Source organism: Lygodium microphyllum, chromosome 2 (genome assembly GCF_053477565.2).
Source record: "Lygodium microphyllum isolate KBCC chromosome 2, Lygodium_microphyllum_v1.1.10, whole genome shotgun sequence".
Classification (NCBI taxonomy): Eukaryota; Viridiplantae; Streptophyta; class Polypodiopsida; order Schizaeales; family Lygodiaceae; genus Lygodium; species Lygodium microphyllum.
Window position 1 is genome coordinate 173,232,904 of NC_141136.1, and position 22,690 is coordinate 173,255,593.

Sequence of the window (22,690 nt, forward strand, 5' to 3'; positions counted from 1 at the left end):
GAGGTATATTTTTGAAAAAGGTAAAGTGGCGGGCTGCGCCTGAATTGGAATGGGGAAGGCCCTTCCTTTTCGCTTTCTGAGCAGACAAGGGGGGGGGGAGAGGACAGAACAGAACAGAGACGCTGGAGTTTTGGGGGCCATGTCATTCCATCTTTGAAGAGTTGCTTTTGCCTTCAAGAGGCTCTCTTAGTGCGAGCATTATGATCGGAACAGGGTATTCATGTCCTCGGCTACACAATCCGAAAACGTCTCCTTGGGCACTCTGAATCAGAGAGGCAGGCTGGTTTTTGAAACCAGGAATAGTAGGGGTTGCAGGTCAAACAGCAAGGCAAACATGGTTTAACAGAGGAAAAACGAGAGTGCACGATGAGGAGGAAGGCGTGATACAGAGACACAGATTGTTTTGCGGCTTCCTGGTTCGTGAGGAGAATGAATCAACTTCTTGGTGGCATGATCGCACTCAATCCCCGCATTCGAAGATTCGACTGAGAGCATCTGGAGTTGCTGATCGACGAGGTGTGAGCGATAGATGGAGAGTGGACATGATCACGAATTGGGCGACTATTTGTCGTCTCGATTAAGGAGCGACGAATTTAGGCAGCATGTAAATTAGAAGAACTACAACGCCGAAACAAAGATGGAGCATTTAGTGGAGTGGCGATTGGGATTGTTGAATTGGTGCGTGAACTCAGAGCTGTTGATCCTGATGTTTGGATGATTGGAGTGCTTCTGGCGACTGCCGACAGAGATGATGCACAAACTCAGTTTATCATCAACCACCAAGTGCTACCCTGCTTGCTTAACCTTCTTACACAAAACCATAAGAAGAGCATCAAGAAAGAAGCATGCTGGACCATATCAAACATAACTGCAGGGAACAAGGAGCAAATTCAGGCTGTAATTGATGCGAATATAATACCTCCTTTAATATCAGTATTGGCAAATGCTGAGTTTGAGATCAAGAAAGAGGCTGCATGGGCTATATCAAATGCAACATCTGGTGGATCGCATGATCAAATCAAGTACCTTGTGAGTCAAGGCTGCATCAAACCTTTGTGTGATCTTCAGAATTGTGCAGACCCTCGTATCATAACTGTATGTTTGGAGAGACTTGAGAACATTCTTAGAGTTGGTGAAGCAGAGAAAGATCTGGGTAATACAAGTGGCATTAATCAACTATAAAGTGCTTCTTCATCTCTGAGAGGGGCCCGTATACAAAAATAGGTGTGTCTACCTATGGTGCAGGGTCAGCTTAAGCTGGCTTTAATCATCATCCTCTCAGTTTTTGCCATTATCCTGGTTACAGCATTGGGTACAGGAATCAGATTTTACTTCTAGGATCTTACTTGTATGTCAATCTGGACTACGGAACTTCAGCCTTCATTAATCCTCCTATCTCTTATAATGGTTATGGATATGGTTCTAGATGCATTCTTTGCAAAGATCTCTTCACAAACAGGAAACTGAATATGTTCAGATTTTTCTGAACATGAGCTTCATGTTACTCATTTTGACAAGAAATATAGTGAACTTTGACTTCCAATATTTGAGATCTTCTTGTTAGTCTTTATTTCTTGCTGTACCTTGAACCCCGTGTTCTGCAGCCCTTGCACATTCTCTTTGACATTTTCTGGTGAACCCGACGTGAAAGTGCTGCGTCATCAGCAAGATGGGAGACTCGCAAGAAGAGATGACAGATGATAATGTCATGAAGAACCTGTTTCAGTCATTTACCATGTATATGCAGCAGCAAGCTCATGCAAAACGTGACAGTGATGCTATGGATGCTTTGAAAGCTGTCCAACAGGAGATGAAGCAGTTTAATGGCCAGCAAGTGTCAACTTACCTGCATTTGTATGAAGAAAAGATGAAGTTTTTTGGGGTTTCTCAAGATGTTTGGAGCCGCTACTTCTTGCGGATTGTGGTGCGCGCTCTTGAAGGTCGAATTGCAGAAATTCAAGAGGCACATGCAGGTTGGGCTGAATTTAAAAAGGCATTAAAAGATGAATATTTCTTGGAGGATACAGGTCTTATGAATCGCAGGAATTTTTTAGCATGGGTCTCTATGCCTAATAAGGGACTTTCTGTTACCGCTCTTCTGCGAGAGTTTGAAAGCCGTTATGATCAGTTGGATGGGACTGAACAGCAAGCTTTGGAGATGCAGAAAGTGGAGTTGTTTTTGCAAGCTGCAGATGCTGATTTGCAGGAAAAGTTGGATGATCTTTTGGAAGATCAAGCTACTGATTCAGGTTTAAAGACTGAGTGGAGACATGTCATTGATGCTGTGAATGCTCTTGTCAAGAAGCAGCGCAGGAGAGTCAGATTGCATCGAAATACAGGATTAGTTCCTGAGAAATCTTTGGAGACTTCTTCTTCTACCCCTGCTGCTTCTTTGCCTAAGCCTACTCTTCCTGTTGTGAATCCACCAGTTCCTGCTGCTCCAGTGCCCTTATCTGTAGATGATGTTATTAAAGGCTTGGCGGATTTGACGATTGAAGCAGTCAAAGCTTAAGTTGGTAAGTTAAAGGAGCAACTTATGTCAGTACCTGCTGTAGCGCCTGCTCTAGTGACTGCTTTTCCAGCTGGTCAAAGGAAAGGGCGACGATGTATTTGGTGTGATAGTACAGAGCACCAACACTGCAGAGATTGTGATGCTTTTCAGGAAGCACGTAAGAAGAATGTAGTGTTCTGGGGACAAGATGGGAAGATATGGCTGACAGAGACTGGCGCTCCTCTTGACACGAACTTTGGTAAGGGAGGTATGAAGAAGCTTGTTGATTATATGGCTGCGCGATCAGCTTATGTGAGTGTTAGAGGAGATGCTTCAGCTTTTGGAGTCCAGCTAGAGCAGAAATCTGATGGAGACTCTGCTTTGTGGTCTTCTGCCTTGGAGATAGCAAGAAGAGGGAAAGTTCAAACTTCTACTATGACTTGTGTGGGCTCTAGCATCCGAGGAGAAACAGGATGGGATTCTCCTGTTGACAGGTATTCTATTTTTGCTTATATGGCTAAAACGCAGGGTTTAGATGCCATGGTTGAAGAAAAGAGAAGAAGAGATGAGGAGGGTCCTAGCTCCTCCAAAAAGACTAGAGGGGGTGACTTTGTTTCACCACCTATTACAGCTCCACCTATGTCAAATTCTCCAACTCAAACAGGTTCCGAACTGCCAATGGAAGACAAGCAGAAGGAAAAGAAGCAACTAAGAAAAGAGCCAGGATTCAAGCTCTTGTCAGACCTTGATATGCAAACGGATATGAGTAAGATTTTTCATGAAAGAATTTTGAATAGTGAAGTCACTTTTACTGTTGGAGAGGCTCTTGGGATTGCTAGAAGAGAAATACAGGATCAGATGCAGGATCTTTTGCGGAGGAAACGGCATGCGATGGAAGGACCTGCTTTACAGGGATTGTGGCATGGAGCTCTTGGGGAAGAGCATGATGATGCAGTGATGGTTGAGAATGCTTCTGTTAATCCGCAATTGGAGAAAATAGTGCAGCCTATGCAGTATGAAGATGATGAGACCCCTATTCTCATTCCTCGCAGCCATTTTTCACGAAGTCATTGGGCTAGAGCAACCACTGAGACAGTGGTAAGGATTGGAGAGAAACAAATTCCCTTGATTGCTTTAGTTGATCATGGTTCTGAGATTAATCTTATTGCTCGAGGTGTTTATGAGAGTGGCAAGTGGCCTATGGATGCAGAGCATGGCTGGCGCATGAGAGCCGCCAATAATACTTCTGGTGATATGTATGCTGCTTGTCCGAGTATCAGAATTTCTATTGGTAATGTTGAAGAGGATTATCATTGCTTTGTTCAGGATTCATGCTCTTATCCGATTATTCTTGGACAGCCTTTCATTACAGAAGCAAGAATGGAAACAAAAGTGATGGATGACGGATCAGCTTATGCGCGGATACGTAGTAAAGATGGTATGCGAGCTGTTCAGTTTATGACTGTTGGGGTAAATCATCCGAGAAACAGGGACTCCTTGCGTGAGGCACCACTACCTACGAAGGAGTTGGATTTTCATTAGGTACCGCTGTCTTGCGAGACGCCAGTGGTACGGAGCGGAGAAAAGAGGAGATCTCGCCTCCTGGCAGCCAGTCTTTCTCCAATAACTTTGTTGGGTTTACTTCAGATAGTTCGATAAGTTATCAGAAAATTTCAGATTTGCCTAGAGCTGCCAGGCAGTACATTGGTCGTAAGGAGAAAGAGTTGAAGAATGCAGGTATTTTGCAAGTAGAAGAGCATGTGGATGGATTGTATGAAGGGATGTCTTATGCAGATACATTGTTTGAGATGAGTGCAATGCTGAAAACTGATGTATGCAAGGGTTCAAAGATCATACCTGTGCAAACCTTGGATATGTTTCAGGAAATTTCTGGTTTTATGCTGCAAACAGAGTTAGAGGCTGAGAAAACTCAGCAAACTGAATTTATGGCTGATCTTGATCAGCTAATAGAATTGCAGAGGGCTGAATCCATTCAGCCAACAGAGTTGAATGCAGAAAAATTTCTGCATACAGAGTTTCAGGATGCATCTATGCAGTCCATAGAGCCGAGGGCTGAAATCATTCAGCCAACAGAGTTGAATGCAGAAAAATTTCTGCATACAGAGTTTCAGACTGCACCCATGCAGTCCATAGAGCTAAAGGCTGAAATTTTTCAGCCAACAGAGTTGAAAGATGCTGAAAATTTGCAGAAATTGCAGCAAAGAAAAGAGTGCTTGAATGATGCCAAGGTTGACACAAAATATAAAACAGTTGATAAGAAGGTTAAGCCGGTTGCAGGTCCGCTTCCTTCTGATAGTGATGAGCAGATTGAAAAAGCTATGAAGCAGCCTATGTTGAGGGATCCTGCGAATATTGGACATAAGTTTACAGCTGAAACTCTTGCAGAATTGAAGATTGGAAATGATGATTTTTTGCTTCCAGTGGAAAAAGAATGTTTTAGAGAGATGCTTGGACGTCATGGTAAGGCATTTGCTTTCTTTCCACATGAAATTGGCTGCATTAGTCCCGAATTGGTTGCACCTATGGTCATCTTCACTATTCCTCATGTACCATGGAATATACGCCCTATACCTGTGCCTAAAGCACACTTGCCAAAGCTGATAGAGTTGCTGAATGAGAAGATTAAAATGGGGATTTTGGAACCCTCTTCTGCACCTTATTCTAACAGGTGGTTTACTGTACCAAAGAAGAATGGTACTTTGAGATTTATTCAGGATATGCAGCCCGTGAACAAAGTGACAATCAGGAATGTGGGTACAGGTCCAGTTGTGGATGAATTTGCTTAGGCTTTTGCAGGACGAGCTATCTATTCACTAGGTGACTTGTATTCAGGTTATGATCAGTTTCAGCTTGCCTTGGAAAGCAGGGATATTACTACTATGCGGACACCTATTGGTCTTGTGAGGATGTGTACCTTGCCTCAAGGTGCTACAAACTCAGTTGCTCATATGATGAATGCTATGCATAGAGTTCTTCGAGACTATATTCCATAGTATACCATGCCTTTTCTAGATGATGTGCCTATTAAGGGTTGTGCAGAAGAAGAAACGAATGAAAGTCTTGATTTGCATGGATGTAGACAGTTTGTGGCTGACCACTTGATTGCTTGTGAGCAAATATTGACACGATTAGAGGAGGTAAATTTGACACTTTCAGGGCTGAAATCTGTCTTTGCTGTTAATGAAGTCATCATAGTTGGGCATATGGTTGGATACTATGGCAGAAAGCCTTCTCCTGCAAAGGTGGATGCCATAAACAGGATTGCAGAGTATTGCTCAACTACTTCAGAGGTGCGGAGATTTGTGGGAGCTTGTGTATTTTACATGATTTGGATTCCTCATTTTGCTCATATTGCAGATGTTCTCTATCAGCTGCTTCGAAAGGGGCAGAAATTTCATTGGGATGAGAAGCATTCAAAAGCCATGCGTAAGCTCAAGAAGTTGTTGCAATCAGCTCCTACTCTACGCAAGGCGGATTATCAGTGTGGACGGCCGATCATGTTGACAGTTGATACTAGCCCTATTGGCATAGGTTGGGCTGTGGGACAGGATGATGCTGATGGAAATAGGTATGCTATCCGCTTTGGAGCTAAAGTTCTTAATGAGCGACAAAGGAGATATCCGCAGATCAAAAGAGAGTTGTGGGGAGTAGTCACTGCACTGAAGTGTGATAAAGGATATTTTATTGGAGCTTTAGTTGTTGTGGAAACAGATTGTTTGCCTTTGCTTGGCATGATTACTAGTTGCTCGACTCCAGATATAGCGATGCTTCGGTGGATTGCCTATATCAAATCATTGAATCCAGAATTTCGACACATAGTAGGGAAAGATAACCCAGTTGCTGACATGCTTTCTAGAGCGAGATATGAGGATGAGGAGTCAATGCTTGCAGAAGATGATGAGACAGAGTTTGCTACTTCTGTCCTTACTCATGATTGTCATGTATCTACTGTTGAAGATTTTATTGAAGAACTTTATGTTGATGAGTGGCTGCAAATTGGACAGTATCTAAGTTCATTGACTCGAAGAGCTGATTGGATAGATGATGAATTCAAGAAAATCAGAAGGAAGGCTTATGGGTATTTCTTGAAAGATGGTTTTCTTTGGAAGCATCCAAGAAAGAGAGGAGGCTTGCCCTTGAGAGTAGTTTGTGATGTAGCGATGCAAATACAGATTATGCGAGAGTTTCATGAGAGCTCATGGGCTGGACATAGAGGTGTGTGGGCTACCTATGAGAAAATCAAAGAAAGGTACTGGTGGAAAGGAATGTATAAAGATGTTTCTCACTTTGTGGAGACTTGCAGGGACTACCAGCTTTACTCTTTAGTGCGACATCGTGATGAGCTACATCCGACTTATCCACTATGTATGCATTACAAGTGGGTGGTAGACTTGATTACTTTGCCAGTGGGACTTTGGCAGATGAGATATCTTGTCTTGGCTAGGGAGGATCTTACAAACTATGTTGAAGGTAGACCATTGCGAACAAAGACCACCACTACAGTATGTAAATTCTTGTTGGAAGAAATATTTTGCAGGTATGGATGTATAGGCAAGATTAAATTGGCTCTTACTACTGCTTATAATCCAGAGGGAAATGGCAAAAGTGAAAGAGGACATCCGCCAATAGTTAAAGCATTGGCAAAAGCTTGTAGAGGACGGATTGGAGATTGGCCGAGATTACTACCTTTTGCATTGTGGGCTGATCGCTCTACACATAGTGTGACTACTGGATACATGCCTGCGGAGTTGATGTATGGGCAAAAACCTGTCATGCCTACTGAAATTTGTGCTCTCACTTGGAGTGTTCTTTCATGGCATGAGAATTTATCAAGGGAAGAGCTGTTAGCCCTTCGGATTCGTCAACTAGAGAGAAGGACAGAAGATGTGCAGCTAGCCGTTGACCGTTTGAAGGCAGCCCGTCTCAGAAATAAGGACAGGTTTGATTTAAGGCATCGCTTGAGGCCTAGAGCCATAAAAGAAGGAGATTGGGTTCTAGTCTACGACAGTAGTCTAGAAAATCAGCATAGTAGCATGAGAAAAATGGTTCAAAGATGGTTTGGACCGTATGAAGTGAAAAAGGTTTTTAACAATGGTACCTATGAGCTGGCTGAATTAGATGGAACATTATTGAGGGTGCCTATTACTGGAAAACGAGTCAAGATTTTCAAGAGAAGAGAAGATGAAGAATATGCACTTGAAGCATTGACAGAAGAAGAGCAGGTAGATGAAAGACAAGCAGAAGAGACAGAAAACATAGATGATGAAGCCGATGGAGAAACAGGTTTACTAGAATCAGAAGATGGACTTGACCTGTTTGTGGACTTGAAAGATCCTGGATAGTTGGCACATCCGGAGGATGCGCAGGTTTAGAGGGGGTGGATGTCGTGTTGCTGCGCATCTGAGCCGTGAACACCTCCATTTTTGTTGTGCATTTGTGTTAATTTCTGCGTGTGATTTATTGTTTGTGTGATGCATTTTAGTAATCCGCAGCCAATGTATATATTTCCTGCACTTTGGATCCAAGAAATCATTAGGAATGGACTCCTAAATCTTCAGCTCTTGTAAACAGGGCTATTTTTATTGTGTGCGTGAGGCAAGAGCTGAGGCAAAGGTCATGGTGATGCATCTCTATTATTGTTCTAGGAGGCTATGTTCCTGGTACTGCCCTCTGCACAGTTCCAAGCAAGTCTAAGCTATGAGAATTCTCTGGACTGAGATATGTGGAATAATGGGAAGATATGTATTCCCATCACCCTAATCTTTATTAACACCTAAAGACGTGTGAAGCACATGTTCTCTAAGGGATCCAAAAGGCAAGAAGTTCTAAGGAAAGAAAAAGCTAAGAAAAGAGGGAGAGGTATATTTTTGAAAAAGGTAAAGTGGCGGGCTGCGCCTGAATTGGAATGGGGAAGGCCCTTCCTTTTCGCTTTCTGAGCAGACAAGGGGGGGGGGAGAGGACAGAACAGAACAGAGACGCTGGAGTTTTGGGGGCCATGTCATTCCATCTTTGAAGAGTTGCTTTTGCCTTCAAGAGGCTCTCTTAGTGCGAGCATTATGATCGGAACAGGGTATTCATGTCCTCGGCTACACAATCCGAAAACGTCTCCTTGGGCACTCTGAATCAGAGAGGCAGGCTGGTTTTTGAAACCAGGAATAGTAGGGGTTGCAGGTCAAACAGCAAGGCAAACATGGTTTAACAGAGGAAAAACGAGAGTGCACGATGAGGAGGAAGGCGTGATACAGAGACACAGATTGTTTTGCGGCTTCCTGGATCGTGAGGAGAATGAATCAACTTCTTGGTGGCATGATCGCACTCAATCCCCGCATTCGAAGATTCGACTGAGAGCATCTGGAGTTGCTGATCGACGAGGTGTGAGCGATAGATGGAGAGTGGACATGATCACGAATTGGGCGACTATTTGTCGTCTCGATTAAGGAGTGGCGAATTTAGGCAGCACGTAAATTAGAAGAACTACAGCGCCGAAACAAAGATGGAGCATTTAGTGGAGTGGCGATTGGGATTGTTGAATTGGTGCGTGAACTCAGAGCTGTTGATCCTGATGTTTGGATGATTGGAGTGCTTCTGGCGACTGCCGACAGAGATGATGCACAAACTCAGTTTATCATCAACCACCAAGTGCTACCCTGCTTGCTTAACCTTCTTACACAAAACCATAAGAAGAGCATCAAGAAAGAAGCATGCTGGACCATATCAAACATAACTGCAGGGAACAAGGAGCAAATTCAGGCTGTAATTGATGCGAATATAATACCTCCTTTAATATCAGTATTGGCAAATGCTGAGTTTGAGATCAAGAAAGAGGCTGCATGGGCTATATCAAATGCAACATCTGGTGGATCGCATGATCAAATCAAGTACCTTGTGAGTCAAGGCTGCATCAAACCTTTGTGTGATCTTCAGAATTGTGCAGACCCTCGTATCATAACTGTATGTTTGGAGAGACTTGAGAACATTCTTAGAGTTGGTGAAGCAGAGAAAGATCTGGGTAATACAAGTGGCATTAATCAACTATAAAGTGCTTCTTCATCTCTGAGAGGGGCCCGTATACAAAAATAGGTGTGTCTACCTATGGTGCAGGGTCAGCTTAAGCTGGCTTTAATCATCATCCTCTCAGTTTTTGCCATTATCCTGGTTACAGCATTGGGTACAGGAATCAGATTTTACTTCTAGGATCTTACTTGTATGTCAATCTAGACTACGGAACTTCAGCCTTCATTAATCCTCCTATCTCTTATAATGGTTATGGATATGGTTCTAGATGCATTCTTTGCAAAGATCTCTTCACAAACAGGAAACTGAATATGTTCAGATTTTTCTGAACATGAGCTTCATGTAACTCATTTTGACAAGAAATATAGTGAGCTTTGACTTCCAATATTTGAGATCTTCTTGTTAGTCTTTATTTCTTGCTATACCTTGAACCCCGTGTTCTGCAGCCCTTGCACATTCTCTTTGACAACGTGTGCCATTGGAAGATATTTACTAGGTGGATGCACAAGAAGAACAATTTGTTTCTTTAAAAGCTTGAGTAGCAGTCAATAATAATTATCTAGATGACAATGAAAATTGCAATGAATAGTAGCTATCCTAAAGTAGCCCGTGCCAATGCAGGCTACTTTAGTGCTAAAGAATTGTTCTAAATCCTTTCCCTAAAGATTTGTTCCAACTTCCAGCCATAAAGTCATTGATCAATAATCCTCTAGATTTTAGTTTAAATCATGTGGATGTATGGTTACAAACCATGTGGGTTGTTTATGCATGCTCACTGTGCAAATACCCCATTATCCCCCAATAATGATTCGGAAATTGTAAGACTGATGCTAAGATGAGCTTTCCAAATTAACATTGGTAGTGGATTTTAGTTGAGAGATCAACTATAAGATGGATACTAAGACGAGCTTTCCAAAAATGTTGGTAGTGGATTCTAGTTGTGAGAGATCAACTATAAGATGGCATGCTTGTGAGACCTTAATATGAATGACCTTTGATTCATGAAATAACATAATAGCATTATATCTTTGTGGCATTTATATTTTGAAAACTCTTAAAGACTAAATATTTCATATGCAAAATTTGGTGGAGAGGCACTACTTTTAAGAAAATCAAATCACAACATTTTCTTCAACTTCTACTTATCCAAATGTGCAAAAACATATACAGTTTCAAAGTCTTGCATGACTAGGGTCATGCATATCCAATGTATGGCCTCTCTAATGTACATTGAAAATTGTCATCTTAACTTATAGTGACTGCTTTTTTGGTTGTCTCGATCCCCACCTCTAGCACCACTTTGTCTACATTCAGTGGGTTAGCATTGTAATTATTTTAACCCTCATCACATTGTCATCATCCTCATCAAGACTTGCATCATTTTAGTTGTGCCAAGTAGGAGATTATGATGCATATCTAAAATTTTGGTGGAAATATTTTGATTAGTTCTATATATTTCCTTTGCGAATGAATGATAGGATATGTGGGAGGTTTGCATGGCAACCTTGCTTTTTTCGTGGATGACAAATCCACCATGTACTCTCTTTTTAGTGGGAGGCAAATCCACCATTTTCTTGGACTAATGCTACTATGGCATGCTTGTGAGACCTTAATACGAATGACCTTTGATGCATGAAGTAACATAATATCCTTATATCCTTCTAGAATTTATAGTTCAAAAACTCCTAAAGACTAAATATTTCACATGCAAAATCTGGTGGAGAGGCACTAGTTTTAAGAAAATCAAATCACAACATTTTCTTGAACTTGTACTTAACCATATGTGCATAAGCATATATAGTTCAAATTCTTGCATGGCTATGGTGTTACACATCCAATGTATGGCCTCTCTAATGTACATTGCAAATTGTCATCTTAATTTATAATGACATTCTTTTGGTTGTCACTACCCACTAGTAGCACCATTCTACCTACATTTCATTGGGTTACCATTGTAACTATTGTAATCCTCATTACATCATCCTTGTCCTCATCAAGAATTGGGAGGGACTCAATCATTTGCTCAAAGTCCATTTCTTTCACAATTTGTAATTTTTGCAAGGAACAAAGTAGCAATTATTTTTTGAACAAATAAAATATGCAAGCTTATGTAATTTCAAATTTCTTTCTCATCACAGATTTTCCTTTTTATAGGTTCATCAAAAAATGATAGGAGTCGAAAGAGAAGGTTGTCCATGAGAGACACGTGAAGCTATAGATTTCTTTTATAGATGCAAACCAAGAAAAATATAACATGAATGTGGACATCCTGAGAAATGGAGATCTGGGGTACAGTCAAATCCAGAAACTCTAACAAGTTGTTGACAAAGACAAAAAGCTAAAAAATCGGTGAAGTGTGCTCCTTGGCTAAGTATGTGGAGAAGTTTGGGGATAGAGTTAGCCATCCAAGATGTACTAAGTTCTTGACAAATTATGATGTAGACAAAAGAGCACGAACTATCATGGTGAAAACAGTAAAGGGACTATAGAAGGTGGAGATTCCTCTCTCAACAGAATTGGTGCATCGAGCTCTAGGCTTCCCACAGTGCCCTTTCAAACCAAAAGAAAGAAAAGATGTCGTGGCTAAGTTCAAATTTACAAAGTAGGAAATGGGTAATGATGGCATCAAAGCTAGAGACAATCCCTGATATCCTGATTTATAGTTGCAATGAACAAGATCCACTTGACCATGTTTGATGACTTGGTTGGAGGGAACCTGAAGGATGTGGACTTAAATGCATACATAAGAAACACAATACATGTAGTGGCCAAGTTACTTCCAGAGGGTATGGAGTCTGAGGAAGTCACTCGGGGAAGCCAAAAACAGCTAGAGAAAAAGCTATAAGAAGAGATGCCATGGTGGCTTTTGGCTGTGTACTGAGTGCCATTGTGGAGGAAGCTAAAACCACATATTCAAGAATTTGGAAATTTTCATAACATTTGGAATTCCTAATGTGATTAAAACTTTAACACATGGTCAAATCTTATCCCCTTGAAGGTGAAATTTTCCCTAGATATTATATAACCAATCCCTCCAAGTCCCACTCTCAAATATGGGGTTAAGATTTAGCCACTTGTTCAAATCTTTACTCCTTATTTGAAAGTGGAACTTGGGAGATTCCCGAATTCTCTAATATGGTATTAAAATGACCAAATGTAGTTAGCTAGTGGGTAAGAAGCATGTAGAAGGACACATAAACCTCCTTAATATAGGAAGTAACCTCAAACGAAAAGACCACAAGAAAAGAAAGATTCAATACACAGGAGAAGAAAATTCAAACCCAAGAAGGGGAGAGTGCGCAGACCACCCAAGGTGGAAGAAAAGTATAGAAGCTAAGGAATGAAAAGATATAAGAAGAGAGAATGAAAAGGCCATAATATGCATAGCAAGTAGTGCTCAAAGCCATTAGAAAGTAGAAATAGGAGAAAGCTGGAAATTGAGAAAAGGCATGGAAAGATGACCAAGAAAAACGTAAGGATAAGGGTTTTGCAAAAGGGGAGAAGAAGAAAGAGACCACCAAGAACTAGAGTAAAGAGAAAAAAACACGCTCAAAAGAAAAGGATGCACTAGAAATGGTCATGGAGGAATTCGAAAAGGAAAAAGAGGAACACCAAGACAAAGAAAGGAGAATGAGGACTATCATTAAATTGTATGAAATTCTATGGAACAGATAGGAGGGAAAAGAAGGGTAGACATGGATGCTCCACCCAACCCATCCCAACCTGGAGCAAGACCAAGTAAAAGCACTGAGAGAAAGTAGGAAGTTCAACGAGTGGGAGACACCATGGGGATAAAGACAAGGGGAATGAGCTAATCCGATTAGGACCATTACCACCACTCTCACTACCAATCCAATAGGAAAAAAAAGTGACATCACCTCTACCTACCAGTGCTACCCTTAACCCCTATAGGAGAAGGGAGAAACCAAGCCACCTTTATAGCACAATGGCTAGATGCAATACATTTGCTAGTCTCTAGAAGCAGATCAAAAGAACCAATGATTAGTGGATTAAAGAGACTAGCCATAGAGGAAAAAAAATCAAAGAGGAGGGGTGGGAAGATCCTAAGGGTAGAAGAAATATCATCTCACATGCCACTCATTACACAAGGGCCTGGACAAGACTTTGATGATTTACTAAAGACATTGGAAGGGCCAAGGGACCATAAAGAAGAGGAGAGAAAAAGGCCGTGCTAGCATTAGAAAAAGAGAAACAGACCTATGACACCCTACAACAGTAGTACACAAGAAGGGACGTTTACATCCTAAGGATGGAGATAGCTTCACTAGCAAAGAGAGGAGTAGACAATAACAAGTACAAAGAAGTACTCTAGTAGTACACACAAGAGAAGGAGAGCAAGGAAAAAATGGAAAGCACAACACAAGGAGGCCGTAGCCACCATGGCTCAACTAGAAGAGAAGGTGAAGCAACAAGAAAACTAGATCAACTAGTTGCAATAAGATAGAGAGGAAAATATACATGTGAATGACAAGATGATGCTCTAGTTAGAAGGGAAACAAGATGAAGCCAATAGGGATAAGTAAGACCTTGATCGAAGAATAGAATACTCAACAAGGAAAAAGAAGAACTTCAGAAAAATATAAGGGACCAAACTGCTATTTTGGAAGCCTTGACAAAGTGGCAAAACAGAGGGTTAGAACAAGCCAAGAAAAAGATGGAACAACTAGATTCAACAAGAAGTAAAGAACCCATGTAGGAGCTAGCTCACAAATTGGCAAAGGCAAAATACAACAAGGAAGTGGCCTTGAATAGGATAGAAGTGGTAGAGAGAATAATGAAGATTCAATAGAGGAGTTGCATGAATACATTGGCTGAAGTCATAGAACCCATAGAGGAAGACACGAAATAAATCCTCAAAAGGAAATTGCAAATGGCCAGAGAGGCACTTTAGGACACTATGCCACCTTTGCCATAGTTATTTGAGTAAAAGCCCACAAGAGATAAGGTAGTGCATTAACTCAAGCCAGATGGGCCTCTTAGATGAGAAATTAATTAGATGTTCTTCCTAGAGATAGAAAAACCACCATTGTAACCCTTGCCACTAGATGATGAGGAGTACAACATGTCAGATGTCAAAGACACCACTCCTCTTGACTAGTATATCACATGGAATTCATCAAATCAATCTACTTCATCAGAAAAGTTGACAGACCCAAAGCACAAGAGACTTGCAATGATAATTGAACTTAGAGAATGGTGCAAGGTGACATCCCAAGAGATGCCAGCAAACACCCCCTTTCAGAAGATGAGAGAGGCAGCTTCAATTCATTGGGAGGATGAGATTGCCACCTTGAGAAGAGCTGAGCAGAAAGCTCGCATGCATAGAGTACATAGACGTGAAGAAACATGATAGTGGTAGAAAAGCAGATAAGCCTTTGCTTCATTAATCATGGAATGAGTTACAAATAAGGTTTCTCACCTTATATATGAAGTTTTAATTTTTTGAATCTTGGGAGGGTCCTATTCTCTATTGGTGCCCACCACCCATTCACTTCAAATCCACCCTTAGGGTCTTACAACCTTTTGAGCTATCTATTTTCCACAAAAGGCCATTGACTCACACATTGATGTGACAATAATTGTGGTTTGGATATTACAAGCTTCACAAGGAGAGAGAAGTTTTTTGAGGGCTTGTGTGTTGGTTCTTTCTCTATGTTTGCTCATCTACCCTTTCTCCTCACCTTGTTGGAATTCCTTCCCAAATTGAGAGATAGAGGGATTGAGTTGCTATATTAGGTGTAGAGAGCTTGACGACCTTGAAAGAGAGAGAGAAAGAGAAAGAGAGAGATGGAGAGAGAGATTGAAGGTAGAACCATCTTCGCTTGAACGACCGGGTAAGAGGATCTAGTTCACATACACAGTTCACATACACAAGGGATGATTGAGAGAGAAGTGCAAATCTTGCGTGCGAAAGGTGGAGTCCTTAGAGCTTCGGAGCTCACAACTATAATTTAGATTACAACATGGTGGCCTCCTATTTTGACTATTCTCTTTTGGTATTCTTCTTGCTTGGTGGGCCATGGATAGCTATCCATGGCTAGCTGAGTGAGTGAGATTCGATGGAAGGGGAGTTCACAGTGTGAGAGACCGTGAGTAAACTTGTTTAGAGAGGGCACATGAGTGATATACATTTCCTATCTAGATCTAGCAAGCAGGGACTTGAACCTACAATTTCCTAGCAATTTTTAAATTCAACTTCTATCTTTTTATATGCTTTGAAGAAATAAATGAATAGGTAGCCCTGCAGCTAGTGAGGATCTAAAAATGAGTACTTTGATGAGCTATAGGGATCTTGATAATGGAGAATATCATTTATTTATTGCAACATGGGTGGAGCCTCTTTCCACTTCTTCCTCATTAACATCTTGATGCTTTTCAATTAGATATTGTGCTACTCTTCTTAACTAATGGTGAGGTCTTGTCAATCCTATAAGTTAATGTCCACTAGTTTCTAACTCCATATAAGTTAGTATATGATCTTAAAACCACAACCCCAAACAAGTTCTTTAGTGATCTCTTAAGATTCAATAAATGGTATGGAAATCGGAGTACTAAATACAAAGAAAATTCAAGCAATAAGATATGTATATTACTTATGTATCAAATTTAATTTACCAATTCAAATGGAAAATATATAAAAACTACGAACTAGAATAGAAAATCTAATTAAAAGATTCCAATATTTTGTGTGATATAATATATTATACAAGAAATCCTTAATATTTTAGCAATTCTTGGATATGTAATGACTAATACATCAGATAAAATTTTTCACAAAAGTATAGAAGCGAAAGGTCTTATTGTTAAAATATATATAATTATAACTATAATTTTTAAAATTTATAAAAAAAGTATTGAGATTTAACTTGTAAATTTACATAAAACATACAATTAAGTAAAGCCAAAAAATGTGTATACCTTATTCCAAGCTTCTATGTTTGGTGCTTTGTGCCCTAGGTTGTCTATGTCCTTTGCTCTATATGACAATAGACCACATTATAGTGAAACACTCATAAGAAGCAAATAGCTTGTTTGGAGTATTCCCTTAAACCAATCCAATGATGAATAAAAGAGAGATTATCCCAATTGATCAAGGCTACAACAAGCAACAAATCAAAAACTTCAAAAGGCATATTAATGTAAGATCAATAATGTACAAACTTTGAGATCATCATACCTGTGATCACAATTGTTTGTATGCCAATCATGATCATGGTCACCAATATTATCAAGATGATCACAACCGTCATAGTCCACAATCAAAACAATTGTAATAGCATAATCAACCTTAAACTTGTTGCCAATTACATAATGAAATGTTCATCAAAATCCAAACCATAAAAGAGAAGAAGACTGAGAGTTGACAATGACCATAATCATATGGATGAATCTAGAAATGACTATAATTATTACAATTAGGATGCTTGATAAATCTAAAAGCACTTGGATTACAAGTGGATCATAGATAGCAAATGTATGATAGAATTCGATACACAATAATAGTAAGATGGGGAATAAAGTCTACCTATAATATTGCAAGTATATTCATCTCCATAGCATCCAATAACTTCAAAGTGATAAAGACATATCCAAGGTAGTATCCATCATGAACAAAGTGAGAAACTCCATTAGTAGTCCACAAGCAAGGTGAAAGCTCTTCTTGCTTAGCATGAAAGGATGATATGTGGATTGATGTAATGTATTTGAGAATTGCCATCATGGTTATTGATAGTAACTATGATGTGTTTCAAAGCTACCATGGTTATTGAAATGATGGTGTCAATAGCTATGAAGTGGTATTGATTGTGACTATGGTTGGACCTCCGTTGGACATGATCATCTTGATGAATTTGAGCATGATGATCTCAATAATGACAAAAAAGAAGTATGAAATCTTACATCTCAGGAAGCGAAGAACCAAATACACAAGGATGAGAATTTGATGCACTGCATCAACTCGCTTGAAAAAACTTGTGATTTTGGAGAATTATTCAAAAACCTTTCCTCAGCGATGCAAGCTTGAAGTTGGTCAGAAAAAATACAAGATTTGCCACTTTTCGAACTTAGTGGGAAAAGCAAAAGAAAGAACAACAAAAAAAGCAAGAAAGCAGAATGGAAAAGAAATGAAAAAAAATTATATTTTCAAAAAATTACATCAAAATATCATCATTAAATTTCAATAAAATTGGCTTTGGAGGCACTCTCCCCGAATCTGTACACCGTGCATGGGGGGAGGGAGAGGGGAGGACAGTGGTAGTTACAAAAAGAGAGAAAAAGAAAACTTGATGAACTAATTTTGGGCTTTGTTAATTAACATTTGATGCATTATAGCAAGATTGAGAGAACATAATTAGATTGATTCATGGTAATTTTGTATACTACAATCAAGTTATTAAAATGAAAGAAAAATTTATAGAAAACTTGATGTGTTGTATCAAGCTTACTATAAACTTGATACATTTCATCAAGTGTGGCAAATTAAAATGATCCAAAAATAATGTTAACTTGATGTACTACATCAAAACTTGATGGCTTACATAAATCTAGCTGAAAAGATAATAAGATTTCAAGGAGACTTGATACATTGCATCAAGTAGGAAAAAATAATTATATTTAAATATAAGTGAATTTGTTGTACAACATCAACTCAACCAAAATATTAGCTAAAATCTAAGGAAACTTGATACATTGCATCAATTTTGTAAAAAAATCCTAAGAAATAATTAAATAAATTTTTTTTCAAAACTTGATGCATTGTACCAATTAAGACCCAAAACTAATACAAAGAGTGGGTAAATTTGATGCACTGCATCAAATCAAATGAAAATCTAGGAAAACATCTAGGCAACTTGATGCATTGCATCAAGTCAACTACAATGTTTAATAAAATTTCAAGGAAACTTGATGTAATGCATCAAGTAGGAACAAAATTTGTGTTAGATTGTGCATTATATTAAGTACACCAACTTATTAACATAATTTCTAAGAACCTTATTGCACTAAATCAAGTGAAACTAGATATTATCACATATATCTACTCAAACTTGATACATTGTATCATACTAGAGAAGATATTGAAAAAAATTCAATATAATCCATCAAGTTGTCTTTAAGAAGTTAAAACTTTCTTGGAACATTGATGTAGTATATCAAGTTCTCTATAGTTTTAGGAAAATTTTGTATACAATGGCTTGTCCTTCTCTTCCAACCCTTCCTCATGGTTGCAACACGAGTGTACCATACTCCCAATCTTGCCTTACTTTTATAGCAATGAGCCAAGGTCTTCCTAGCATAATTGCCTAGCCCTCCCCTTTGGATGGCAATGCATGCATATCCACTCTCACTTGAATATCACATACTGTAATTGTCATACATTTTATCATACCAATATAGTTAATAGAAACATTATTTACCATTTTTGCTTTAAAATCAGAGGGTCCACTTACCTCTAGACCCAAACAATGGATTGGCTTATCACTCATTACACACATTTGTGCACTCCCATCAACATATGCCTTGGATACTCTTTCTCCTTTGATGTAAGCCTCTACTATTGGTAGCACATCCTCAATGCCTTGGGCTTTAATTAAGTACATCTTCTTTACTACTCTTCTTGTACTCACCATACAGGCCCATTGTCATTGCACTTGTGGCAATAGATGCAATAGTTGTGGCGATGTGAGTCTCGGCTCTTGTGAACTCATATCCTTGATTAAACTATAGGGCTCAACTTGCTCTCCTAATGGATAATATTTGATCCCTATCTTATGCCAAGGGTGATCTGATTCCTTCTTCCTTTTCTTGCTCTCTTTTGAAGTGCCTTTTCCATCTCCATTCTCATTCTTGCCATGGTGTAGATTTTGAGATTCATCAATCCGAGCTTTCTTGATTGGCATGGTATCCACCTCTACCATTTTCCCTTTCCCTTGTTCTATTTTCTCCAAACCAATCATGTTCATAGTACAATATTATGGCAAGGGGGAATTATAGCTGGTGGTTGGGGTGTTACTGGAGGGCTTAGAATTTGTGATTGTGTTGGGATTTGTAAGAGGAGTGGAGAGGGAGCGGAAGGCCTTTCTCGAGGATGTATTACTTGTTGTTGGCATGGTCTAGATTGGGCATCTCCTACGGTTCTTCTTGGATAAGGGAAAAAATACATACCACACCCTTCTTCACCACAATTGCAGTAAAAATATTCTCTGCAGGCCTCCTTGGAGCTCAGTCATTTCCACCACCACCAGCTACCACTAGAGGAGGCTATTGTCGTGGAACCCTAACACCTTGCACTAAATCGATTGAAAGATTATGTAGCTGACTAGTTATCCTTTCTAGTAGTTCTTGATTATGATTGCCCATGAGAGAATTTATGGGAATAGTAGGTGGTGGTGGTGGTTGAACAATCACGGCTTGAGAAGGTAAGGGTTGTGATTGCAAGTACTCCACCTTTGATACTTGGGCTTGGAGTCCCAATTTTCAATCTTTAGCTCTTGCCACTTCCATTGCCTCTTCAAATGTATCGAGAAATTTACTTTTGATATTAAGATCCAAAACGTTTAAAAAATAACACTTATAAAAAAATGATTAACTTGCTAATTAGCAAACATTTTAGAATAATGAACCCTCCAAATTTGGCCATTCAAATTTGATTGATGAAAAAATATATTATTTATTTAAAAGGCAAGCTATTAAATCCCTAAGGATGTCGACTCATGTCAAGGGTCACTTTTTGACCATTATTCTTTCTTTTTGAATGGTTAAATATTGTACTATTATTTTTTTTCACAAAAAACATGTTGGTTTTCTGTCTACAATCATTTGAATCATCATTCTCTCCTCTTCTCTTTGTTTCTTAGTTCTCATAGAATATTATACTTTATCATAAATTTTCTCACCAAAATCACATTTGATTCTTATTGCTAGTTTGCTTTGTCTCCCTTCATCTCCTTTTACAAACCCTTAAGAGTATTTGCCTAGAGGTGTAGGGCCACTTAATTGACTACTTAGCTATAGAGATATGGGTCTTCATGAATAAAAAAATGAGATAAGGTGATCAGTTTTTAATAGATTTGAGTGGGTCGGGACATCCAAGCCATATCTTTACTTCATCCCCCAAGTCATCCATTCGGTGAGATTTTATTTCAACCAAATGAAAGCTTTTTCTTCCACATCTTCAATTGATTCATAAGAAAATAGTTAAAAGAGACTCATGGTGTTAACACAAACTAGTAGGGATAGATATACTAAGGATGAACCTCAAGCTAATAGAATAGAAAGTGAAAAGATTCCTTAATCTTAGCACTTAGAAATAGAGTATCCTCATTATATTGTGTTGTAATGTCAATTTTTTAGCAAGCACTGATGGATAAGGCACATATAACATATTATGATTAGAAGAAAGAAAGTACTTTGATTTATGGGAGACAAAAACATTGACTTAAACAAACCTACTACTAGTAGTAAGTCTTCTTCTTTTGTTAATATTTATTGTTCATGTTTTTGTCTATTAAAATATTTAAAAAAATAACCTAGCAATACATAAAAGCATTAGTCACATTGTGCATCATATTCATTTCAAGACTAAGAGGATCTTATATGGTAGGATGCTATGGAGAATATGAAGGATACAACCTTTCACCTAATATTAGCGCTTGGGTATTATTTTCTCATTATACCCTCAGCTATGATTCTTAATAGCACTATCCGATTTCAATATTCTCAATTGTTTTTCTTAGTAGCACTATTAAATTGAATGGTGACCGATGTCATGGGATGATGATGCCTGTGTTATGCTATCCTTAACACTCTCTTAAGATCTCTCCCATTGATATAGAGGAAGAAATAGAAAGGACTTGACTTTATTTGTTCCTCTAAGAACTCTGATTGTAATGTAAAGTGATTTTCAGGATTGAAAGCATCACTACATTATTGATGTGTTATTATTGCATATTTTTTCAAATATAATATATCTCACATTTCACAAAAAAAAATCCATCAAATTAATCATTGTGATTATATATCTCCTTTACTCTATAGCATTCATGATCTTATTTATTTTTTGAAAATTGTTTAAATTGTAATGTAGGATGTCACAAAAAGCTAGCTACATGAAATAACATGAAATTTTGACAAGTTAATGGAGTTAAATAAATAAATCATTAGTAGTCCTATATACAATAATATAAGATTTTGATAAGACAATGGAGTTTCATAAATAAGTCATTAGTAATCAAATTCTTACAAGAAACCTATGATAATAGATATAATTGTTCAACATCTCTTCAATATTTTTTTATAGTGGATAATCTCTCTTAAATAATAATAATAATTATAAAAGAAATGGTAAAAAGAATATATTATCCAAAAAATATGTAACTATGTAACACCTATTGTATATTTTTTAAGCTCTTAAAGAAGATAATCATGTAGGAAAGATATAATAATGCAATATCCCTTCAAAAAGATAGTCCCTTTTAGATCCAAATTGATAGATAGAAAAAATAGCAAAAGACTAGCCAAAAATATTTCAAGCCTTACTATGCTTAAGATACTCCAAACTACCTATAATGATCTTTCCATTAAGTGACACTCCAAACTAGGTAACAATCTTCGTATCAAGCCAGATTAATTAAGAGTATCTAGAAAAACCATAAAGAATAAGAAATGTTTGATACGACGCAATAAGGGGGGTTACAGGATGCCAGCAATTCTCTAACCACATCATTTCTTGTAAGTTTTAATTTTTCTCAATTCTTCTTTAACAATATCTAAGTTGTTTGATTTTTTTAGGGTTTTTCAATTTTAGGATAATGGTCATTATTGGATTCGACTATGTGACAATACTATGATCTTTATTTTTAATGAGATCTTACACTTGTAAAAAAAGAATTTTTTTTCATAAATATCTTGTACTTTGAAATAAAAAATAACTTTTTAAAACTTTTTGAAGCATATTTATTATTCAAAAAATATTTTAAGACTAAAAATAAGCTTTAAAAATTAGAAACAATCACCATAAGTGGGACGTGCAAGATATGGTGCAATGAGAGAGAGGGGGAAAGAATTTAATTAAAAAGGAGATGGGAAAAAGAGAGAGAGAGATTATAAGTGAGAGAGAGGGGAAGGGGTTTTAATTAAAAAAAGGGA

General features: G+C 38.4%; 1 protein-coding gene across 1 annotated transcript; it reads left to right on the top strand.

Annotated features, from left to right (window-relative positions):
- The first annotated feature begins 714 nt into the window (after positions 1-714).
- Positions 715-9,706, top strand: LOC148040626 (importin subunit alpha-1b-like). The gene is made up of 4 exons (XM_087664408.1): positions 715-1,153; positions 8,666-8,884; positions 8,970-9,521; positions 9,651-9,706. Exons 1-4 carry the CDS (start codon positions 715-717, stop codon positions 9,704-9,706), a joined length of 1,266 nt encoding a protein of 421 aa, XP_087520534.1.
- Positions 9,707-22,690: the final 12,984 nt, after the last annotated feature.